At 49.3% G+C, this 17,215-nt stretch overlaps 1 protein-coding gene across 1 annotated transcript; it reads left to right on the forward strand.

The window, feature by feature from the left end:
• The first annotated feature begins 210 nt into the window (after positions 1-210).
• LOC131208498 (beta-arrestin-1) lies at positions 211-15,331 on the forward strand. Its single transcript, XM_058201276.1, has 10 exons — positions 211-305; positions 2,967-3,058; positions 3,309-3,451; positions 6,495-6,854; positions 6,937-7,094; positions 11,287-11,430; positions 12,557-12,586; positions 13,346-13,432; positions 13,515-13,724; positions 13,833-15,331. The coding sequence occupies exons 1-10, from the start codon at positions 211-213 to the stop codon at positions 13,912-13,914; spliced, it is 1,401 nt and encodes a 466-aa protein (XP_058057259.1). The 3' UTR covers positions 13,915-15,331.
• The last annotated feature ends 1,884 nt before the right edge of the window (positions 15,332-17,215 follow it).

Raw genomic sequence — 17,215 nt, forward strand, 5'->3', positions numbered from 1 at the left:
TTCTTTTCCAAGGGAAATCGGGTTCAAGTTCTAGTGAAGCTCTGGTGAATTCTCCTCGAGACGCATGAAATTGAAAAGTGTAGCTGTGGTTTCGAAAAAGAGTAAAGTGAAGACTTAGGTGCAATCCGACGGAGGATCGGTTCCGACTCTCGGACCTTCGCGTTCAACAGCAGTGTCTGTGTGGCTCGCGCGCAAAGTGTGATTTATAAAATGAATACCCATCTGCAAGGTTCGTCCCCGAGGTCTCCGGCCCCATCGCCGGATCCTGACGTCGACGAGGGTAGTTCTAAAAAGCAGGCAACCAGGTAAGTTACTCGGACAACACTTTCGCTAATGAAAACCACTTTCATCGCTCGCCGCGCTCGTTCTGCCAGCTGGCGCTGGCGCTGGGTTGGGCTACAAATCAAAATTGTCGCAAATACTGTCGAGCAATTTGTGTAGAGCGAAGAAGCCGGCCGATTCGAGATAAAACCACACACCGCGGCTGGCTGGTTTTGTTGTGCGACCGATTTGCCGTTTCCATGTGTCACTCATAATTAAATTGCCGTGTGCAAATGGACGTGGGCCTGGGAATGCTTTTAATTGTCTCACTGGCTCTCGCCGGCCGGCCCCAATCTGTGGTCTGCAGATTGAAATGCAAAATAATGCTGCTGGACCATGTGTCACCGCCAGAAGACGTTGTCCTAGACCGACACGGCATTCACTCGAATTGCTGTACTATTCGGCAAACAGTGTTTCATCAGTTCCTTGAGCAAAGAGTCTTTTTCCTTACAAACTGATTGTTTTTTTTGGAGTTGTAGGATCTTCTGTCACAACACACACGCTTCCCGACCCGACGAAGGGTTCTAGTTCGAAAGGCAGTGCTGTGCGGCTCTGCAGTCCACGTGATGATTCTCTAGAACAGGTATTTGACGGTTCCTAGTCCATCTGACCCTGATTTGCGCGAAATGCCGTTGCAAAATTTTGTAACACGAGTTGATTGTAAATGTCGTGCAGTACGGAATCGAACTCGAGGCATTGCACCTTCGGACCTCTTGAGTTTGAGATCTGTCGCACCCGGCTACGGTTTCTGTGCGATCGGGCATCGGATGAGCCTCAGCGAACTGGAAATGATACGAAAACCAGCAACACAATCTGATGGACAGTAGCAGCAGCAGCAGCAGCAGTCCGCAGGGACAGCCCGGTAGAACTAGTGCATCTTACGGTCGACGGAGACGACGGCTCTGGGAGAAGCGTCTGGAACCGTGTCTGTGATGAAGACTGACGGCCTGCGCCCATAACCTAATTGTAATTGCTTTCGATTGTAGCTTCCATTCGCTTCGCTGAAATTCTGCTGGAAGCTGACCGAGCTCTCGGAACGGTGGCCATATTGTGTTTGGGCATGAGATTAAAATTAATTACAATTCTAGGTTTAATCATGGGTGAATGCAGGCACGCGTCGTTACAGTTTTTGTTTCAAACGATGGCGGACGACTATTAAATCACGAACTTGATTTGAAACTTATTAAGTTAACGTAGAATCTGTTGGCTATTATGCTTGTAAATGAGCGAGTTACACTTTATGACGTCATTCAGTCCCAAATAGCACAAACTGAATATCGGAACCAGTAATCGATTGATTCGCAATCGCGTTTGGTTCGCATGGGCCTTGGCCGACGTTATCTGACGCGTGCAAATGAATGTCTGCGTTTTATTTTTGCCTCATTGACCTCATTGGCTTCGTGGCCAATATCGTTCCGGAGGCACAAAGTAGGACCAGCAGCCCTACCGGTGGGTGCCCCCAAAAGGGTGCTAATCGCTCGGAGAACCTGCAAAATGATACCGCGCGGCAATGACGCGTGTTGACAAATGTACACAGATAATGCCATTTTTATCCTTCGACCTTCGGCCGGCATTTGACGGTCGGTCCGATCCGAACCGGGGCCTAGACCCGGACCCGGTTGTTATGGGCAATAAAGGTGATGAAATGAGAAAGGGTCAGCACCGGAGAGTGAGTGCTGTTGTGGCGGCATCACGTACAGATCTTCGGTAGGCCTTCGATAGCTCCCAGGAGCGTCAGCAGCAACAGCAGCAGGTGAAAGCACTAAACGGTGGCCAACGCAATTTCCAGGTGATAGCAACGGATTGCTTCTTATAAAAATATTAATTTTTACGACCTACCAAAGCATAATGTTCTATGTGGTGTTTATTGGGTTCCGTGCGGCCGAGGTTGCCCGATACCGTTCGATGCCGTTAAGAGCCTCGGTACGAGTCCTTCCAACCGCAAACGGGCAGTGAGCTATAAAACGGTTACGCGCAGTGAAGCAATATTGGATAGCTAACATTATTAAGCCGAGACCATTTAGTTTACTATCAAAATGCCACGCGGCATGAGGCAACAAATTGTATGAAGTATGAAAAGAAACATAACAAGCCAAATGTAATTTAAAATATTTTTACTACTGTTTCCGCTTGAACAACTTCGCAAACGATGGGCAATCGGCGCCGGTAACACCGTGAATCAAACAGCGCGCCGAAAAGGTGTTGTTTTCATCGGGGCCATAAATCGGCCCACGGCATAACTCAACTTAATTGACCCTTTTATGACGTCTGTGTGCCGCTTAAGCCGCTCAGTGCAGTTCGATGGAACCGGCAGACCGGTCCTAACCTTCAACACCGACACCGACACCGAACACAATTTACATTAACATTCGCGCGGCGGCTCCACGTTACTGCCGGGGCCGGTGGAAGTGTTGGCTTCCGTTTTATTTCGCCCAAAAGACATAATTTTACTACTTCAAAGCAGCGCGTGGACCTAAATTGGCCACGGAGTTGAGTTGTGAGGACGTGGGAAGTGCCCCGACCAGAGTCACAATCGACTGTTAATAAAATGCGGAGTCTACCGATTCGTGCTTTATGTCTTTGCAGCTCTTTAACTCTTTCAAACAGCGTGTCCACCCGTTTATCTGCTTGACTTTCGTTCGCAGGGTTTTCAAGAAAAGTTCTTCTAACGGCAAAATCACCGTGTACTTGGGGAAACGTGACTTTGTCGATCACATCACACACGTCGATCCGATAGGTAAGTGCCCACGGCCCACGCTACGCCTTCGATGAAAGGGAAAGCCCGTCAACCGAGAGAGCCTATCACAATCAACAAGTTACTTACCACGACGACCCCCTTGTGTGCTTCTTCTTTTCTTCCATGTTACGCTGGCGGTTCAACGACTTCATCACCTCGTATCATAAACAACAAACACACCCACTACGGCGCCACCATGGCCACCCAACACACCACCTCCACCACCGTCACCCACCCCGCACGGACGCAGATGGTGTCGTGCTGATAGATCCAGACTATGTGAAGGATAGGAAAGTTTTCGGTCACGTACTGGCTGCGTTCAGGTACGGGCGAGAGGATTTGGATGTGCTGGGCTTAACCTTCAGGAAGGACCTCTATCTGGCATCGGAACAGGTTGGTACCACGAGGCGGGGCGGGCGGCGTGTGAATTCCAGCGTTCGACAACGAAATTATTGAAAACCCCTTCCGTGCGGAACGGCTAAATCCCACTCCGTGTGCCCATCCGATAGGGTTGAAATGCGTTTCAGGGGCCAGGGTCGTCATCGGAAGCTTTTCACACATCCACATCCATCCGGGCGTTTCGGGGGCCTAATGGGCCGAGCCACACTCCTCGCCGAATTTCGATTGTTTTCCTTTTTCCCTCGACAAAACCCACTTTCCACATGATGTGATGTGCCCCGTAACCCAATCGAACCCTATTGTTTTTCGGCTTCGCCAGGATTAGGGTGCGCCAAAAAGGATGCTCTCGGTCCAGTTGGGTCCCGAGGTTCGGTGGTCCTTCATCAAATCGGGTTGGCCTGCGAAACTGTTGCTTTCTTGTGCGAGTGTGTATCGCTTTTAATTCCTCGGAGAAATACTCAGCATCCCGGTCGTTCCGGGCATCATACGCTGATGCGCCCGGCATGGTCCAATCCCGTCAAATAAATCTTCGTCCTCGTGCCGCCTGTCTGCCAAACACACACGGTGTGCGGCACCAGGCGTCTCCATCTCGCCGCTTTTCCCAGTGAATAATGCTGGCCTCGGTTTTGTGTTCCCGTAAAAGCGATTCGAAAATATGCGTTTGATTTACGTGCTTTGGCCATCAACCAGGGCCAACGGGAAAAGAATTTGGAATTTTACTATCCTCTTTTGCAAACCTGCCGAATAATATTCTGCCGAAACGGAGCTTGTCGCCAGGATACGACTTTTACTCGAAGTGGCGTTGAGCGAACAAAACCCCAGTGCCTGTCCGGGCGCTGTCGCTAAACGCGTGTTTCAGTTCTATTAAAGTGATGCCATGGTGACGCACTATACTACACGAAACTGTAATCAACATTATTACACCAAACGGGTGGCCGGGGAAAGTGTGGCCAGGCCACGCTACACTCGCAATAGAAATAATCAAAATTTATGTCGTCTGCCTTTCAGATGGAACGAACGCATTAGGATGTGACACAAACTGTGTGTTGTAAAACAGCTTCTTCCTTTGGCCACGTCTTGTTGATGTTCGTGAGAAGAGGAAAAGCGAAAGCTTTCCGGCCCGGAACAGGCAACCGGTAATGGATGCTGCGTATGAGCTCCACTGCCCAAGGAGCAGGAAGTTGGAAGTGGTGCCCTGATGGCCAACACACTATACACGGTTGAAGATGACGTTTTAAATTCCCCACGGATGCTGTGCCTTGAGCATACATTTTACGATCGCTAGAGTCTTCGTTTTTTATATGCACCCAAGCGCGTCGATTTGCGATTGGTTTTTATGGCGAAATGCTCAAGGACAACACACAACAGGACACGTTGCCGAGAACTTGTTCCGTGCATCGATGAACTCCGTACTCCGCTTATGAGCTTGTCCTCGGTCACGTTCTGTCGGTGTCCTGTGTGTTCCGAAAATGCTGTTATCAGCGGGACAACACGTTTTGGCGGCGGAACGAGAAACCGTTTCATTCGTTTCGCGCTTTTATGACAACGAAGAGGGAATGCATTTTATCATCGTCACATTAAACCATGCCACACATCTCTCGTCCTGTGCGCGCCGTGCAACGTGTTTGGGATTTCGGGTCTGCCCTCCTCGGTTCGTGGACAGACAATGTGACCGTTTTGTGTCCATTTGTTGCGCCCACCGCTCACAATGGCCCTCCCCGAAATCGGGAACAGACAAGCAAACAGGTACAGTTCACGTTCCTTAAATAATACACTCGCGAATGGCGGGAGGCGGCCACGAAAGAGAGCGCGCCGACTTACGGGTCGGGAAATTTATTGCCACGATAAATTAATAAAATAATAATCCCCTTCGGGGGAGCGGCTCCAGCGAGACAAGTAGATGCTCTGCCCAGAGAGTAGTGCGCCCGTGGCCCGTGGGTTAAGAAATGATTCTATCAATACAAAGTTCGTAACGTCGTCGTGAACCTTGTTTTGTGGGAACTTGTATAGTCATCCTTGCGATCCTTGGGACACGCGACGGTACAGTAATTGCTTCCGTTAAAGCGGTTAATAGTCGCGCAGCAATGCACCAAATGCTAAACGACGTTTTATGGATGCTAAAATGTTCCTTATTTATGAGGCGCTCCTTTCTGGCCTGAAACCGATTCGTAAATCATCCAGAAATTGCATACGCAGCCAACGCATTAATGCACGGGAGAAGTTTCCAATCTAATTTAGTTACTTTGCTTTTAATTTGACGTTCAGTGTGCATATTTTGCCGAAAATGCACGAAACTTTTATCGTTCACCGAAATGCGTCAAAAAGGCTGTGTTCCCCAGACTTGCTGTCCCCGTTCGTTATCGGTCCGCTTTATTAAGCAAACCTCGGAGGGATGTGTTTTAATTTTTAATGACATCAACCCGGAGCAGGAGCACCAATAAACGGCGGACCTCCGGACCGTTTCGTGCAATAATTATTCTGCGAAAGTAACGGGACCTTAATGTCTTCGTTAGCCGAGAAGGGCAAAGTTGCGCGCCCCAAACGGACGGTCGAGAGCGCGGGTATCCGGTAACGGGTCGCTGTTGTCGCTGTTGCCTTCATACTTTCCGGCACGGTAGGGAGTTGCAATATCGAATAATTAGGTGTCAGTTTCCTTTTCTCTTTATGAATTGTACTATTTTCGCTGGAGGACAGCGCCATCATCATCATCGTCCATCCGGCGAACCTCTTCTCGAGTCGAATGACGTGCATATTCCGTACGCTTTGACGTCCCTATTTTTCATCACTCTCAACGAACCGAAACTATTCAACAGACGTTTCAATGAAAACGTTTTCATTTGTCATTAAAACACTTGCAAACAGGATTATAGACCCTCGACCAGTGGCCAGAGGGACTGTTGAAAAACGGACTGCACAACGGGGTTAACAAACAGAAAAAATATCGTTGGTGCTGGCCCACCCACAATGGAAAACCGAATTATTAAATTTCCCTTCTCTTTCTTCGTTAATGACATTCCGCTGTGGTGTGTGCAAACAGATTTACCCACCGCTGGAAACGGACCGACCACTGACCCGCCTACAGGAGCGCCTGATCCGGAAGCTCGGCTCGAACGCGTATCCTTTCTACTTCGAGGTTCCGCCACACTGTCCAGCGTCCGTGTCGCTGCAGCCGGCCCCAGGCGACACCGGGAAACCGTGCGGTGTCGACTACGAACTGAAGGCCTTCGTCGGCGAGTCGCAGGAGGACAAACCGCACAAACGGAACTCGGTCCGGTTAGCGATAAGGAAAATCATGTACGCACCCTCGAAGCTCGGCGAGCAGCCGTCGATCGAGGTCAGCAAAGAGTACATACTGAAGCCAAATAAAATTCACCTTGAAGCGAGTCTGGATAAGGAGGTAAGAGAGAGCGAGCGAGAGAGAACGCTTTTCCGCAGTGCCCCACATTCTAACGGCCAACGTTTTCGTTTCCCACTTTCAGCTTTACCACCATGGCGAGAGCTTGTCGGTGAATGTACATATAGCGAATAATTCAAGTAAAACGGTTAAGAAAATTAAGGTGTCAGTCCGGCAGTTTGCCGATATCTGTCTCTTCTCGACGGCACAGTACAAGTGCACGGTGGCGGAGGTCGAATCCGAGTAAGTAGCGCAACCCATTCTTTCTCACTCGCAGGCAGTGGACCACCGACCGGCCGACCCGAGGACACCCCGTCGTATGCCAACTTCCCCGTCAATGGTGCGAACCGAGTGAACAATGTTCATACGGGCCGGCTCGCTGGCTGGCTGTGGCCCTGGAATATTAGAGCAGGTCGGTGGAAACATTTTTCGCTCCCCGATCGCTCTGCGCCGCCCTGCGGTTGTTGTGTATTGTGCCAGGGGAAGAAAAACATCTGGTTGTCTGGTTCGCTTCACCGCTCGGCGTCGATGGCGATGGCCGTAAAGAAAGCACGCGGAAGGGCGCATCTTGCGATGCTGGTTTCGTGCGCGCTGGAGGCGTCGCTGGAGCTCTCAAATAACCGTTATGCCGTTGTTTAAAACACCGCACTACTTCGAAGAGCACTCTGGTTTAATTGAAGCATTCACTAGCTCGCAACGGAACGTGTTGTTCCGTTTTTTTGCCCGCCTGCCTCCTCGTCGTCACCCCGACGAGGACGAGCACCACGGGTAAACAACGTAAGTAGAGCAACGTGCCAAATATTGTCGCGAACGGGGAGAGGCAGTAACGTCGCTCGGTCGGTGTTCACATTTGACTCTCGGCTCACGGATTTATCCGAGCCAAGATTTCCACGCCCTCCGTAACCCTCGGGTAAGGGAGGTTCTCCGCTTGTGTGTTGCTGGTTGATTCTAATCTGTGTCCCACTTGGAGCCCGGCCTGTGGCACCCTTTTTTGTGCGATGTACTCGATTCGAGCAACAGACCACCACGTGCAAGTTACTGCAGTTGGTGAAATAGTTTTTCTAGTTTTCTGCTATGGCATCCGGTAGTAGGCATCCTTCCTAATGCTGTAACACTACAAATTTGATGATTTACGGTCTGGCGGTCGTGGGCCACTTTTCGACACCATTACTCATCGTTCGTTGTGTCGGAAAGTTATTAGAAACATGGCTGACTTTTGGGAGGGCATCCGAAGAAGCCGATAGGGACTCCTGTACGCCTGGAAAACTAGAAGTTTCAATTCAGTTGATCAATCAATCTGGCACCTGGGTTACCTGTCTAGTAATCCTTCGCAGAACTGAAGGACAAACCGTGCAGGCAGATTATAGCTGATAATCGGTAGGGGAACCACAGCACGTGCCTGGAATTAGACGGTTTCGAAGAACTTGGGACGGTCGCTGCAGGTTCCCACGGATTATTTTGTTTTCGCTTCATAATCATCCCTCTACAACAGCCTAGAGTGGGACCAGAGATGACCAGACCGGAACCCACAGGCAGGTTGAGAATAAATTGAAATTTTTGCGTAATGGCCCACGAAAAGTTCAAACGATAGAACTTCGGGATGAAATGTCACCTCGAAGGAAATGGGCTGATGAATGCAGTGGGCTCTACGGGAAAGCTGCCCATCAGTGGCACTCCTCGTCCAAAGTCCTTCCACACAGAACCCCGACAACAATACTCCAATTACATTTTCAATTAACCATTTCCGTTGTGAAAAGTACAGAGAGAGAGCTAGAGCCACCGACAAAACATCAATACCCAGGTAGTGCGCCCGCCGAAAGTAGAATGCTGCAAAAAAGGGTATAACAATCCGGGACCGACCGACCCGTTCCGGTGGTTGTGTTTCTTCGACCAAGAGCAATAAAAATCAACTTCCTTTCTCTCTAGCACCGCAGCGAAGGGCCACTTTTTTTTTCGCCCATCATGATGGGTCCCGGTCGGTCTTATCGAAAATCGTCCCGTTCCGCGTTGAAGGTCACACCGCGGAACACACCGCCAGGCCGAGATAGCCGCCGCCGGAACCGAAAACGGATTTCTTGTTGGTCGAAAGTCGAAACGAAACGAATGCCCTGTGGCCGGCGGCTGACTGAAAAATGTATACTTTTCACTGTCATCGTCGCGATGTCTCGGCGACGGCCTATCCCCTGTCGGCTAGCCCTCCGACGACCGTGTTGTTTGTTTTATTTTCTTCATCCAGCCCAGCCTAACCTTCGCAACTTTCCCTATCCGATCCACCGCAGAGAGTATTCCGTCGGTCCGGGCTTTACGCTGTCGAAAGTGTTCACCATCAAACCGCTGCTCAAACACAACAAACACAAACGTGGGCTCGCCCTGGACGGTCAGCTGAAGCACGAGGACACGAACCTAGCGTCGAGCACGATGTAAGCAAAACGGCGCGACGCGGGTGAAGGCGTGCGGTGCACGGGCGTAGAAATTGTGAACTTACCCTTTGCTAATGGAAGTGACTAAATGGCTTGGATAGTGTATGGCCCATTACGGCCCGTCCGCGCGTGGCACACCTCCCTTTTTGACGTCCCCTGGGACAGTACAAATTCCTCTCCGACCGTCTAAGCTTAACCCCAGAGGCATGCAGGCAGGTTCCGTGTATTGCCTCTTCTAATTTAATGACGGTTTCCAGAGGTGCGTGGAACGTTGCCACCGGTCTCCGGTTTGTGTGTTGTGCGCTTTGACTCAGATCCTTCTCCCTCGAATGTATATTAAAGTTTATCTTCTTCATTTTCCAATGGTCGTTGAAGTTCCAAGAATGCTAGTGCTTTCAAAGTTCGCAGAAACCATTTTCCAACTCCCTGAACTGCCTGATGGCCGACCCTGATCCGAGGCAATCTTTTAAAGTTTTCTTCAGCCCCATTAATGTCTTACATCGGTCCCATTACGTTAGCATATTATGCCGTGTGCCGGAGACTACTTTAACGCCTAGAACGGACTGGCTTTGATGTAACGGATTTCGGGTAATGAATTGTGAGAATTGTGGACACCATATAGAGAGCTCTAGAGAGTCCGTCCACACGTCCCGTAGGCCATCGGTAAACTTGAGCTTCATTAGGACGGCTTCGTAGTGTGGTGCTGGTGGTTGCTACTAAACCCTGTTTGATGTTAATATGGTGGTTGCGGTGCCGTGTATGTGGTGGTTGCATGTGAGCTCCCGTGGGCCCTCCATTTTGGACAACTATTGATTTATAACATCGCCGCGTACCTTAAAGGGAGAGTGAGAGTTACGGGCCGACGGAGTTGGGTGTACGAAAACTTATATCGATCGGTGAATTGGCGTGTGCCTTTGGGGCCTAACAGCAGCCTAAGGCCCTCCTAAGCTCGGAAGTCAACACGGTTTAGAGGCACCCGCCCATCGCCGATATTGGGCTGTGATTAACGTGGTGTTAAAGTAAATTTATTAAACGGACGCGCGACGAAACTGGAGGGAACCGGCGAGAAGACATGGTACAGCCCCTGGGTACCGTTTATGGAAGCGTACGATCGAGCCATTATTGGCCTCCAACATGCGATAACCATTGGCGCCTCATCGGGACAACAAATTTTCGGCCACGGATGGTTGAAGTATCTTTGGGGAAGTTCGCTTAGGAGTTGGATAATCATTTTTCGTATAATGCCACTAGACATCGACACTGTTATATGATTCTAATCACATTTTGTGAGTATGAAATTCAAGGACTACGGGGCTTCAGTTTCACTATTCCGCTGCCAACTGACCACTCGTGTCGGCTGGGCACGTGCGTGCCACGAGTCATTAGCTTTTGTTTGGCGGGGTCGACTTTATTGGGTATTACTTTGGTCCCGACGACGCCGGGTTTCTGGCTGAGGTTCCGTCCCGTTTTCGGCGCTCGCAATATTCGTCGATGGAGCGATGGGGCGTACCAATATCGCGAGTGACTTTTTGTGCTTCTTTCGGCAGGCTGGCCCCATTCCCTGCTTGGCTTGTTAGTGAATCGTAGCGCGTCTGACGTTGGCGCACCGTAAAGCACCAGGCGGCTCCACCATGGCCTTGCCGGGAGAATGTGAAGCGGCTAGTGGCATACGGGTGGCGGTGTCCGCCAGATGGCGCAACGGTCTCGGAACTCAACAACTCAACTTCAGACAGGCACACAACAACAACTAATATGATGTAAATTTTCTCTCTCTCTCTCTTCTCCTCGTCGTGGTAAAATTAAATTCAAACTCCTTACGCGGCCACCTCACATATTTGATCTTGCATCAACCCTAAACTTACCCACCACCGGAACACCGATCACCGATCATCCGCGATCGTCGACTGTGGCTAACCCCCGTGGCTTTTCGTGTGTGCGCGCTTGTGTTGGGCGGCGGGCCGTTTACGCTCGGCAAAATGGCCGCAAACCGTTTTCCAATGGCCATCGCGCTCCAGAGACGGATGCCAGGTTGCTCCCGGTTTTACTCTATCGAAAGTGTTTACGCTGACGCCACTGCTGGCCAATAACAAAGACAAGTGGGGCCTGGCACTTGACGGGCAGCTGAAGCATGAGGACACCAATCTGGCCTCGAGCACGCTGTAAGTTGTTGATAGTGTAGTACTACGATTCTCTGCCCCCGTCCGTATGTGTGTGTTTATGTGTTTGCTTTTATCCCCACGACACCCCCCGTGCACTATCGTGTGACCCGACACCCTCTCACTCTCTCAGTCCATGTAAAGTTTGTCCCCTAGGCTCCAGATCCGGGCAGCAGCGTTCACCCGGCGATGTCCTTGTGCGAAAGTGTGTCCCCGTTACCATTTCTTCGTCATGGAGCTGAGTTTTGCGGTTCCATTTCGATGCATCGCCCCTGGGTGGCCCCCCTTGCTGGCCGTCGTTTAGTTTTCCTTTTCGCCTTCCATTGTGTGCCATCGCTTTGTTTTGTTGCCATGAGTCATGTTTACTACATCCGTTTTACGTTTAACATCGGCATAGGTTAATTTAGTAGCCAGTAATGCGATGTGCTTTTATTAAGAGTGTATATTTGTCGCCCCACATTCACCGAATTAACGTTTCTATTGTTCCGCCACTGGGGATCGTAATTTGCCGACAATTTCTAGTCTCATTTTGTTCCCAACCAATGGCACTTCACAATTTCCATATTGTGGCGAGCGCAGTGTGGCTGTGGCCATGTTTTCATCCTTGCTCACAATATTTGCCATTTGCCGGAATTCTCCTTCAGTGGGTCCGTCCCTCGGGGGGTTATGATCACCCTACGCAGTGGTGAAATTTTATTTCTACTCTCCGTGCATCGTTTTGTGAATTTTTGACATCTCCGTGCGCTCTGTCGTTCGTGTCTGAGGCACACTGGAACCGATTGTGACAGCTTTTTGTTGACAAGTTTTCTGCGGGCGGTAGAAAAAAACTGACCGACCCGACCCGACGACCGTCGAAACTTTTGCTCCGTTTTCGTTTTATTCCACGTTTTAATCCATTATCCTAGACGCGTTTCATACTCCGTTGTTGCTTGTAGTGTATAGCTCTGTGTGCTTTCAAGGTGTAGGTACTAAGACTCCGTCCCCGTTTAACCTTAATTCCTGTCCGTACGTTTTGTCTGTGTTGGTTGTTCCCCGTTCCCTATTCCTGCGCCTGTAGCCGCCTGTATCTCTGTCCGTCGTGTGGCAGCTTTTGGCTTCCTTCTAACAATAACTTCCCATCTTTCCACAGGTCTCGCACGCTGGTCGACGGAAAATATAGGTAGAGATGCAAGTGGGGGGCCCCCACTGAAAACCAATCACGGCGCTTACGCCACAAATAATATCTAATTTCCTTCGCCAGCGCCATCAAACGCGCGCTCGTTTGACAGGCAATTTTTGCACAGTCTTTCGCTTGTCCTATGCTTGTTTATTTGTTTTTTGTCGATCGAACGAACGGCATGCGGCAACGCAGCTTGTTGAATGTTTATTTCATTTATTATTTAGAAGAAAAAATGCTCCTTCATTTCTTTTATGGTACTTTTTTCGTTAGTCGCAAAAAAAAACCCTCAAAAGATATTTAAAACTTGCTGTCACTTAATTTTCCCTTCAATAGTCAACAGCGGAGCGAATAGTTTCGATCGAGATATTCAAATTCGATTATACATTCCGTAATACAATCAAGCGCCACACTTTGCGCAGCCGGGGTGCTATCATGCTTTTAGCTGCCATTAACCGCACTGATGGTGTCGAGTGCCAAACATAATTAAAACGCACAAAACCGGTACCGCCAATCAATTCATTTCTCCTGCGCTCAGCTATGGTTTTGGTTGAATTTTATTAATTTCCTAACAACGCGCTTGAACTGTAGTGAATCGCACTCACATTAACACTCACCTTATATTTGAAGCTGTGCACGGTGGGAGGACATTTTGAATGATTGATATTATTGATTGTTTCCGTCTTCCATTTTCATTCCTTCTGTGACGTTACGCGCGCACGAATAATGCAATCAAACGACGGTGGCCCTGTCGCAACACAGAATTGCAGATCCATCGCAGCGGGAAAATCTGGGCATCATTGTGCAGTATAAAGTGAAGGTCAAACTATGCATCACACCGTTGGGCGGGTAATTATGCTTTGTTTTGTCGTAATTTTATGTAACCCATTTTTTAATCGACTTCGTTTGGTTCCTTCTGCTTTCTGCTCAGTGATTTGGTGGCCGAGTTGCCGTTCATTCTCATGCACCCGAAGCCGGACGACGATGAGCCGGTGATAGGAGACCGTTCGCCTGGGCGGACGGTAAACAGCGCCGACCGGAAGCACGGATACCCAGCCGGACACGACGCTGGCAGCAACAGCAACAACGGGGATGCGAACGCAGCCAAGGAGGATGGCCCGAACCTTATTCAGCTGGACGGGTAAGCAAGAGTTCCGCAAGAATTAATGAGCGTTAAGTTCGCTTCTGTTCCACTTAAAATTGACACTCTGGTTCACCGTCCCCTTCGCTCCGTTTCTTACCATTTTAGGGACGACAACTGTCAGGATGACGATATTATCTTTGAAGATTTCGCCCGATTACGCTTGAAAGGCGCCGAAACGGAAGCTTAGAGCAACTAGCGGAACCACACGGCTGATGGCAGCGCGCCGCGTGTGTTGGTGGAGTCCGTCGCCACCGTCGGTAGGTCACAGCCGGGGGCCGCCCGAGACCGGGTCACGGTTCACAGCGTGTTAGCGTCGTCCGGGTTGCCGGCGGAGCGTGATGAAGGCGGCCAGAGATGTGTTTCCTACCAACCAAACAGCTGTAGCTATGCCAAAGCATTCATCCACTTTGCGGTGTCCCATCATGCGAGATGCGATGATGATAAGCGCCGTCTCACTTTCTTCCGCGACTTACCGCGAACCGGCACGAACCAACCGTCACGAATTCGGAAACGTTAAGGGATTAGTTAACTCACCGCTAGAAGGGAATGCATACGATAACGAAATAAGAGATGTTGCCAGTGTGACTGAAGAACGAACGAGGACTACTTTAAACCGGACGCCAAGCTTAATCCAGCAGCAGTGCATTCGATCAATACGCCCTTCTGTCCACTGGACCATGGCCCGATGGAGTGCTATGACCGGTGAACGCATTTCAAACTGTTATCCTTTCTCTTCCGTTCGCCGCTATTCTGATAACAGCCTCCGTCAGGACGCGACATGCCAATCGCGTAAGAGCATAGCTTGCGTAGTACGAACAAATACATGGACCACTCTATTACCTAGTACGAGGTACTTTTGCTACGATTCAAACACGCGAACGGAGGGCCGGTGCGAAAGAGCCACGTCAAACGTGTGTACCTTTCCCGCTCCGGCCGCATGGCGGGGCGCAGATCAATGCACCATTAACCTATAGCAAGAAGCGATCGCAACGCAGGATCAAATGTTAGATTCTATCGAACAGTAGTGCAAACCCCTTAACTAAGTGTGCCAGTTGTTACTTGATCGTAATGGGAGGAATCAATAGCTCCACTTTTCGCATTTAACCATAAGGCGCGCGCGCATACCCCCGGGAAGCCGGGTTCTATGGCCGGAAATGCCGACGTCTGTAGTCGCACGGTAATAGTGCACAAAGTCAGTAAACTCGTGTTTAAGTCTATGAAGCATCAGAGAGAATATTTTGATCATGCGGATTACTTTCAGGAGGCGCATGAACGTTTACTATTTTATCATGTACATGATATTTATACGCAACCACTACGATTATCCTATAATTTTATCAAAATAAGTATAAATGCTTCTGTGTAAAAGGAGGGTCTTTGCATCTCTTTCGTGTTTTTTCCCCATCCAATCAATGTTATGTTTCAATTTGCGTCTTCAGTTCAGTTTTAGCAATCATCGCACACCTACGAAAGGAAATATTAACCAGAGACCATTTGGGAGGAAGCGCCTCTAAACTTTAATCCAATACATGTGTCGGCACACCCCTGGTGCCTGGCCGCCCCCGAGATTGTAGAGATTATTTATATGAAACGCACCAAATTAAGCGAAGAAAACAATGGTTCACAACACGTGGCTCTGTGTGCCCTCCTTGAGCCACACGTTTTAGGTTTTGTTTGTGGTCGATGATTCTCGATGTCAGCCAGCCAGTTTTCAGGCATTTAATGTTTGCACATTTAGACAGTCACCAGAAGCTCATTCCTGTTTTTGTGGCGTGTTTTGTGTCCTTTCAATGTTACGCCAATTCGGTTGCCAGCAAATGCATTAAACCCCCATTATATGTGATCGCGAAACCATTACGCACAGAACTCTGGCTACTGGGCGCGGCCGCCAACGGTTCGATGGTGGCTCCACCATTTCCAAGTGGCATTAACGAAGAGAACGACGAAACGGGACATCCAGCTAGCATGTCCCAAACAAACATGATTAGATAAATAGAATAATCAATGACGAGAGCGCACAATAGATTGCGCAAGTGCGCAGAGCCATTCCGCTGTTCCGTTGTCCCTCTTGGTCGGGAGGCACAGTCCCGACTTTCGGAGTTTATCATAACACATTTGTGTACAGTAGTTCCAGGAGCAGAATTTACCGTTTAAAATTGTCATGTATCACATTCGTAACAAGTAACAGTCCGCATCGCGTAGCAAGGTGTAGAGGAGAACTGGAAGAGATGCATAATTCTGAGGGCGCCCGGTGCGTGACCATTATATTGCAATTACCGTTACTACAGAACCGGGACCGCATCTGCGGAGTCCACTCGCGTACCGCATAGCGAAAGCATATACGAAGTCGTGCCCTTCTCTTAACCTTGCCGGCATATTTAAATCGATTTAGTCAATCTTTAATCCAATTCTTACGACTATCCGTAGGCGATTAAGAGTGTCATTACGGACAATGTAGGACCCACACGGCACCCAGCCGCCGCCCTCTGACGAAACCCATCTCTAGTGCATTATTGCTTATACGGAAAAATGATTTGACGGTGAAAAAAAACCTCGGTACAAAGTCCGGGTCCGAAACGATAGGAATTTGAATGAGTGTCTGCACTGGAATCGAAGAAAGGAATCGAAGAGCTCTAAAGGACTGAAAGTTGAGTTGACGCGAGCGTATGGAACGGGCACTGAAACGCAACGAGACCGCGCTGCCGAAGGTAAATGGTGGAAGATTTCAATGTCAATCGATGAAATCGTCGTGTTTACAAATGTGTACCTTTGCCATTTTAACTGATTGACAATACTAACAGCTAGTTTCTCAGAGTGTCTTGGTCAGTTCCAGTTCAACGTACTTGTTCGGTGTAAGCTCTCGGTGTCGAATCATTCAAGTGTGACTTCCGGTAATGCGCCCTTTGCCCGGCTCGAAGAATTGGCTCGCTGTGTGCCATTTCACTAGGCAAAGTAACAAGATGGTGTTTGATGGTCAACCTTTCTTACAAAAAAGAGTAACAGAATTGCTATGCACGTCCCGCCACACGAGGGCGGAAATAATTGTCAACACCAACCAACCAATGTTATGGTAGACGGAACGATGGAGCATATTGATATCCCGCTGTTGTAACATTCGTTCCAAAACCAATCTAATCCGCTTGTCACGGTACGGGCTTGCAGCTCAATAGTGCGAACATTCGTGTTACATACGTGTCATTTAAACGATCCTAACCTAGAGCAATGCAACGCGGTACCGTTGGTACGAAGTTTTGGAAACCAAAGCATTTATCTAAAACCTTATCAATGTTGTCATTCGTCACCCAAACAGTCTACTTTGGCACAGTAACGTAACGGACCCACCCGTAGCGCAGAGGCGCGGCACCATCCTGAAACAATTCCGTGTCTCTCTGGGGTAGTGAGTTGGGAATATGGCGTTAATGGACAATTTACTGGACGAGTTAGTGCTCTGCACATGAGAATAGGATATCCCCTCTCGTCACCAGCAT

Source organism: Anopheles bellator, chromosome 1, assembly GCF_943735745.2.
Source record: "Anopheles bellator chromosome 1, idAnoBellAS_SP24_06.2, whole genome shotgun sequence".
NCBI lineage: Eukaryota > Metazoa > Arthropoda > Insecta > Diptera > Culicidae > Anopheles > Anopheles bellator.

Bases quoted from the DNA above. Each gene is read 5' to 3' on its own strand.
- LOC131208498 (XM_058201276.1), top strand. From the start codon at position 211: ATGAATACCCATCTGCAAGGTTCGTCCCCGAGGTCTCCGGCCCCATCG. The intron at 3,059-3,308 runs GTAAGTGCCCAC...GCACGGACGCAG, and splicing joins CACACACGTCGATCCGATAG to ATGGTGTCGTGCTGATAGAT. The intron at 11,431-12,556 runs GTAAGTTGTTGA...ATCTTTCCACAG, and splicing joins AATCTGGCCTCGAGCACGCT to GTCTCGCACGCTGGTCGACG.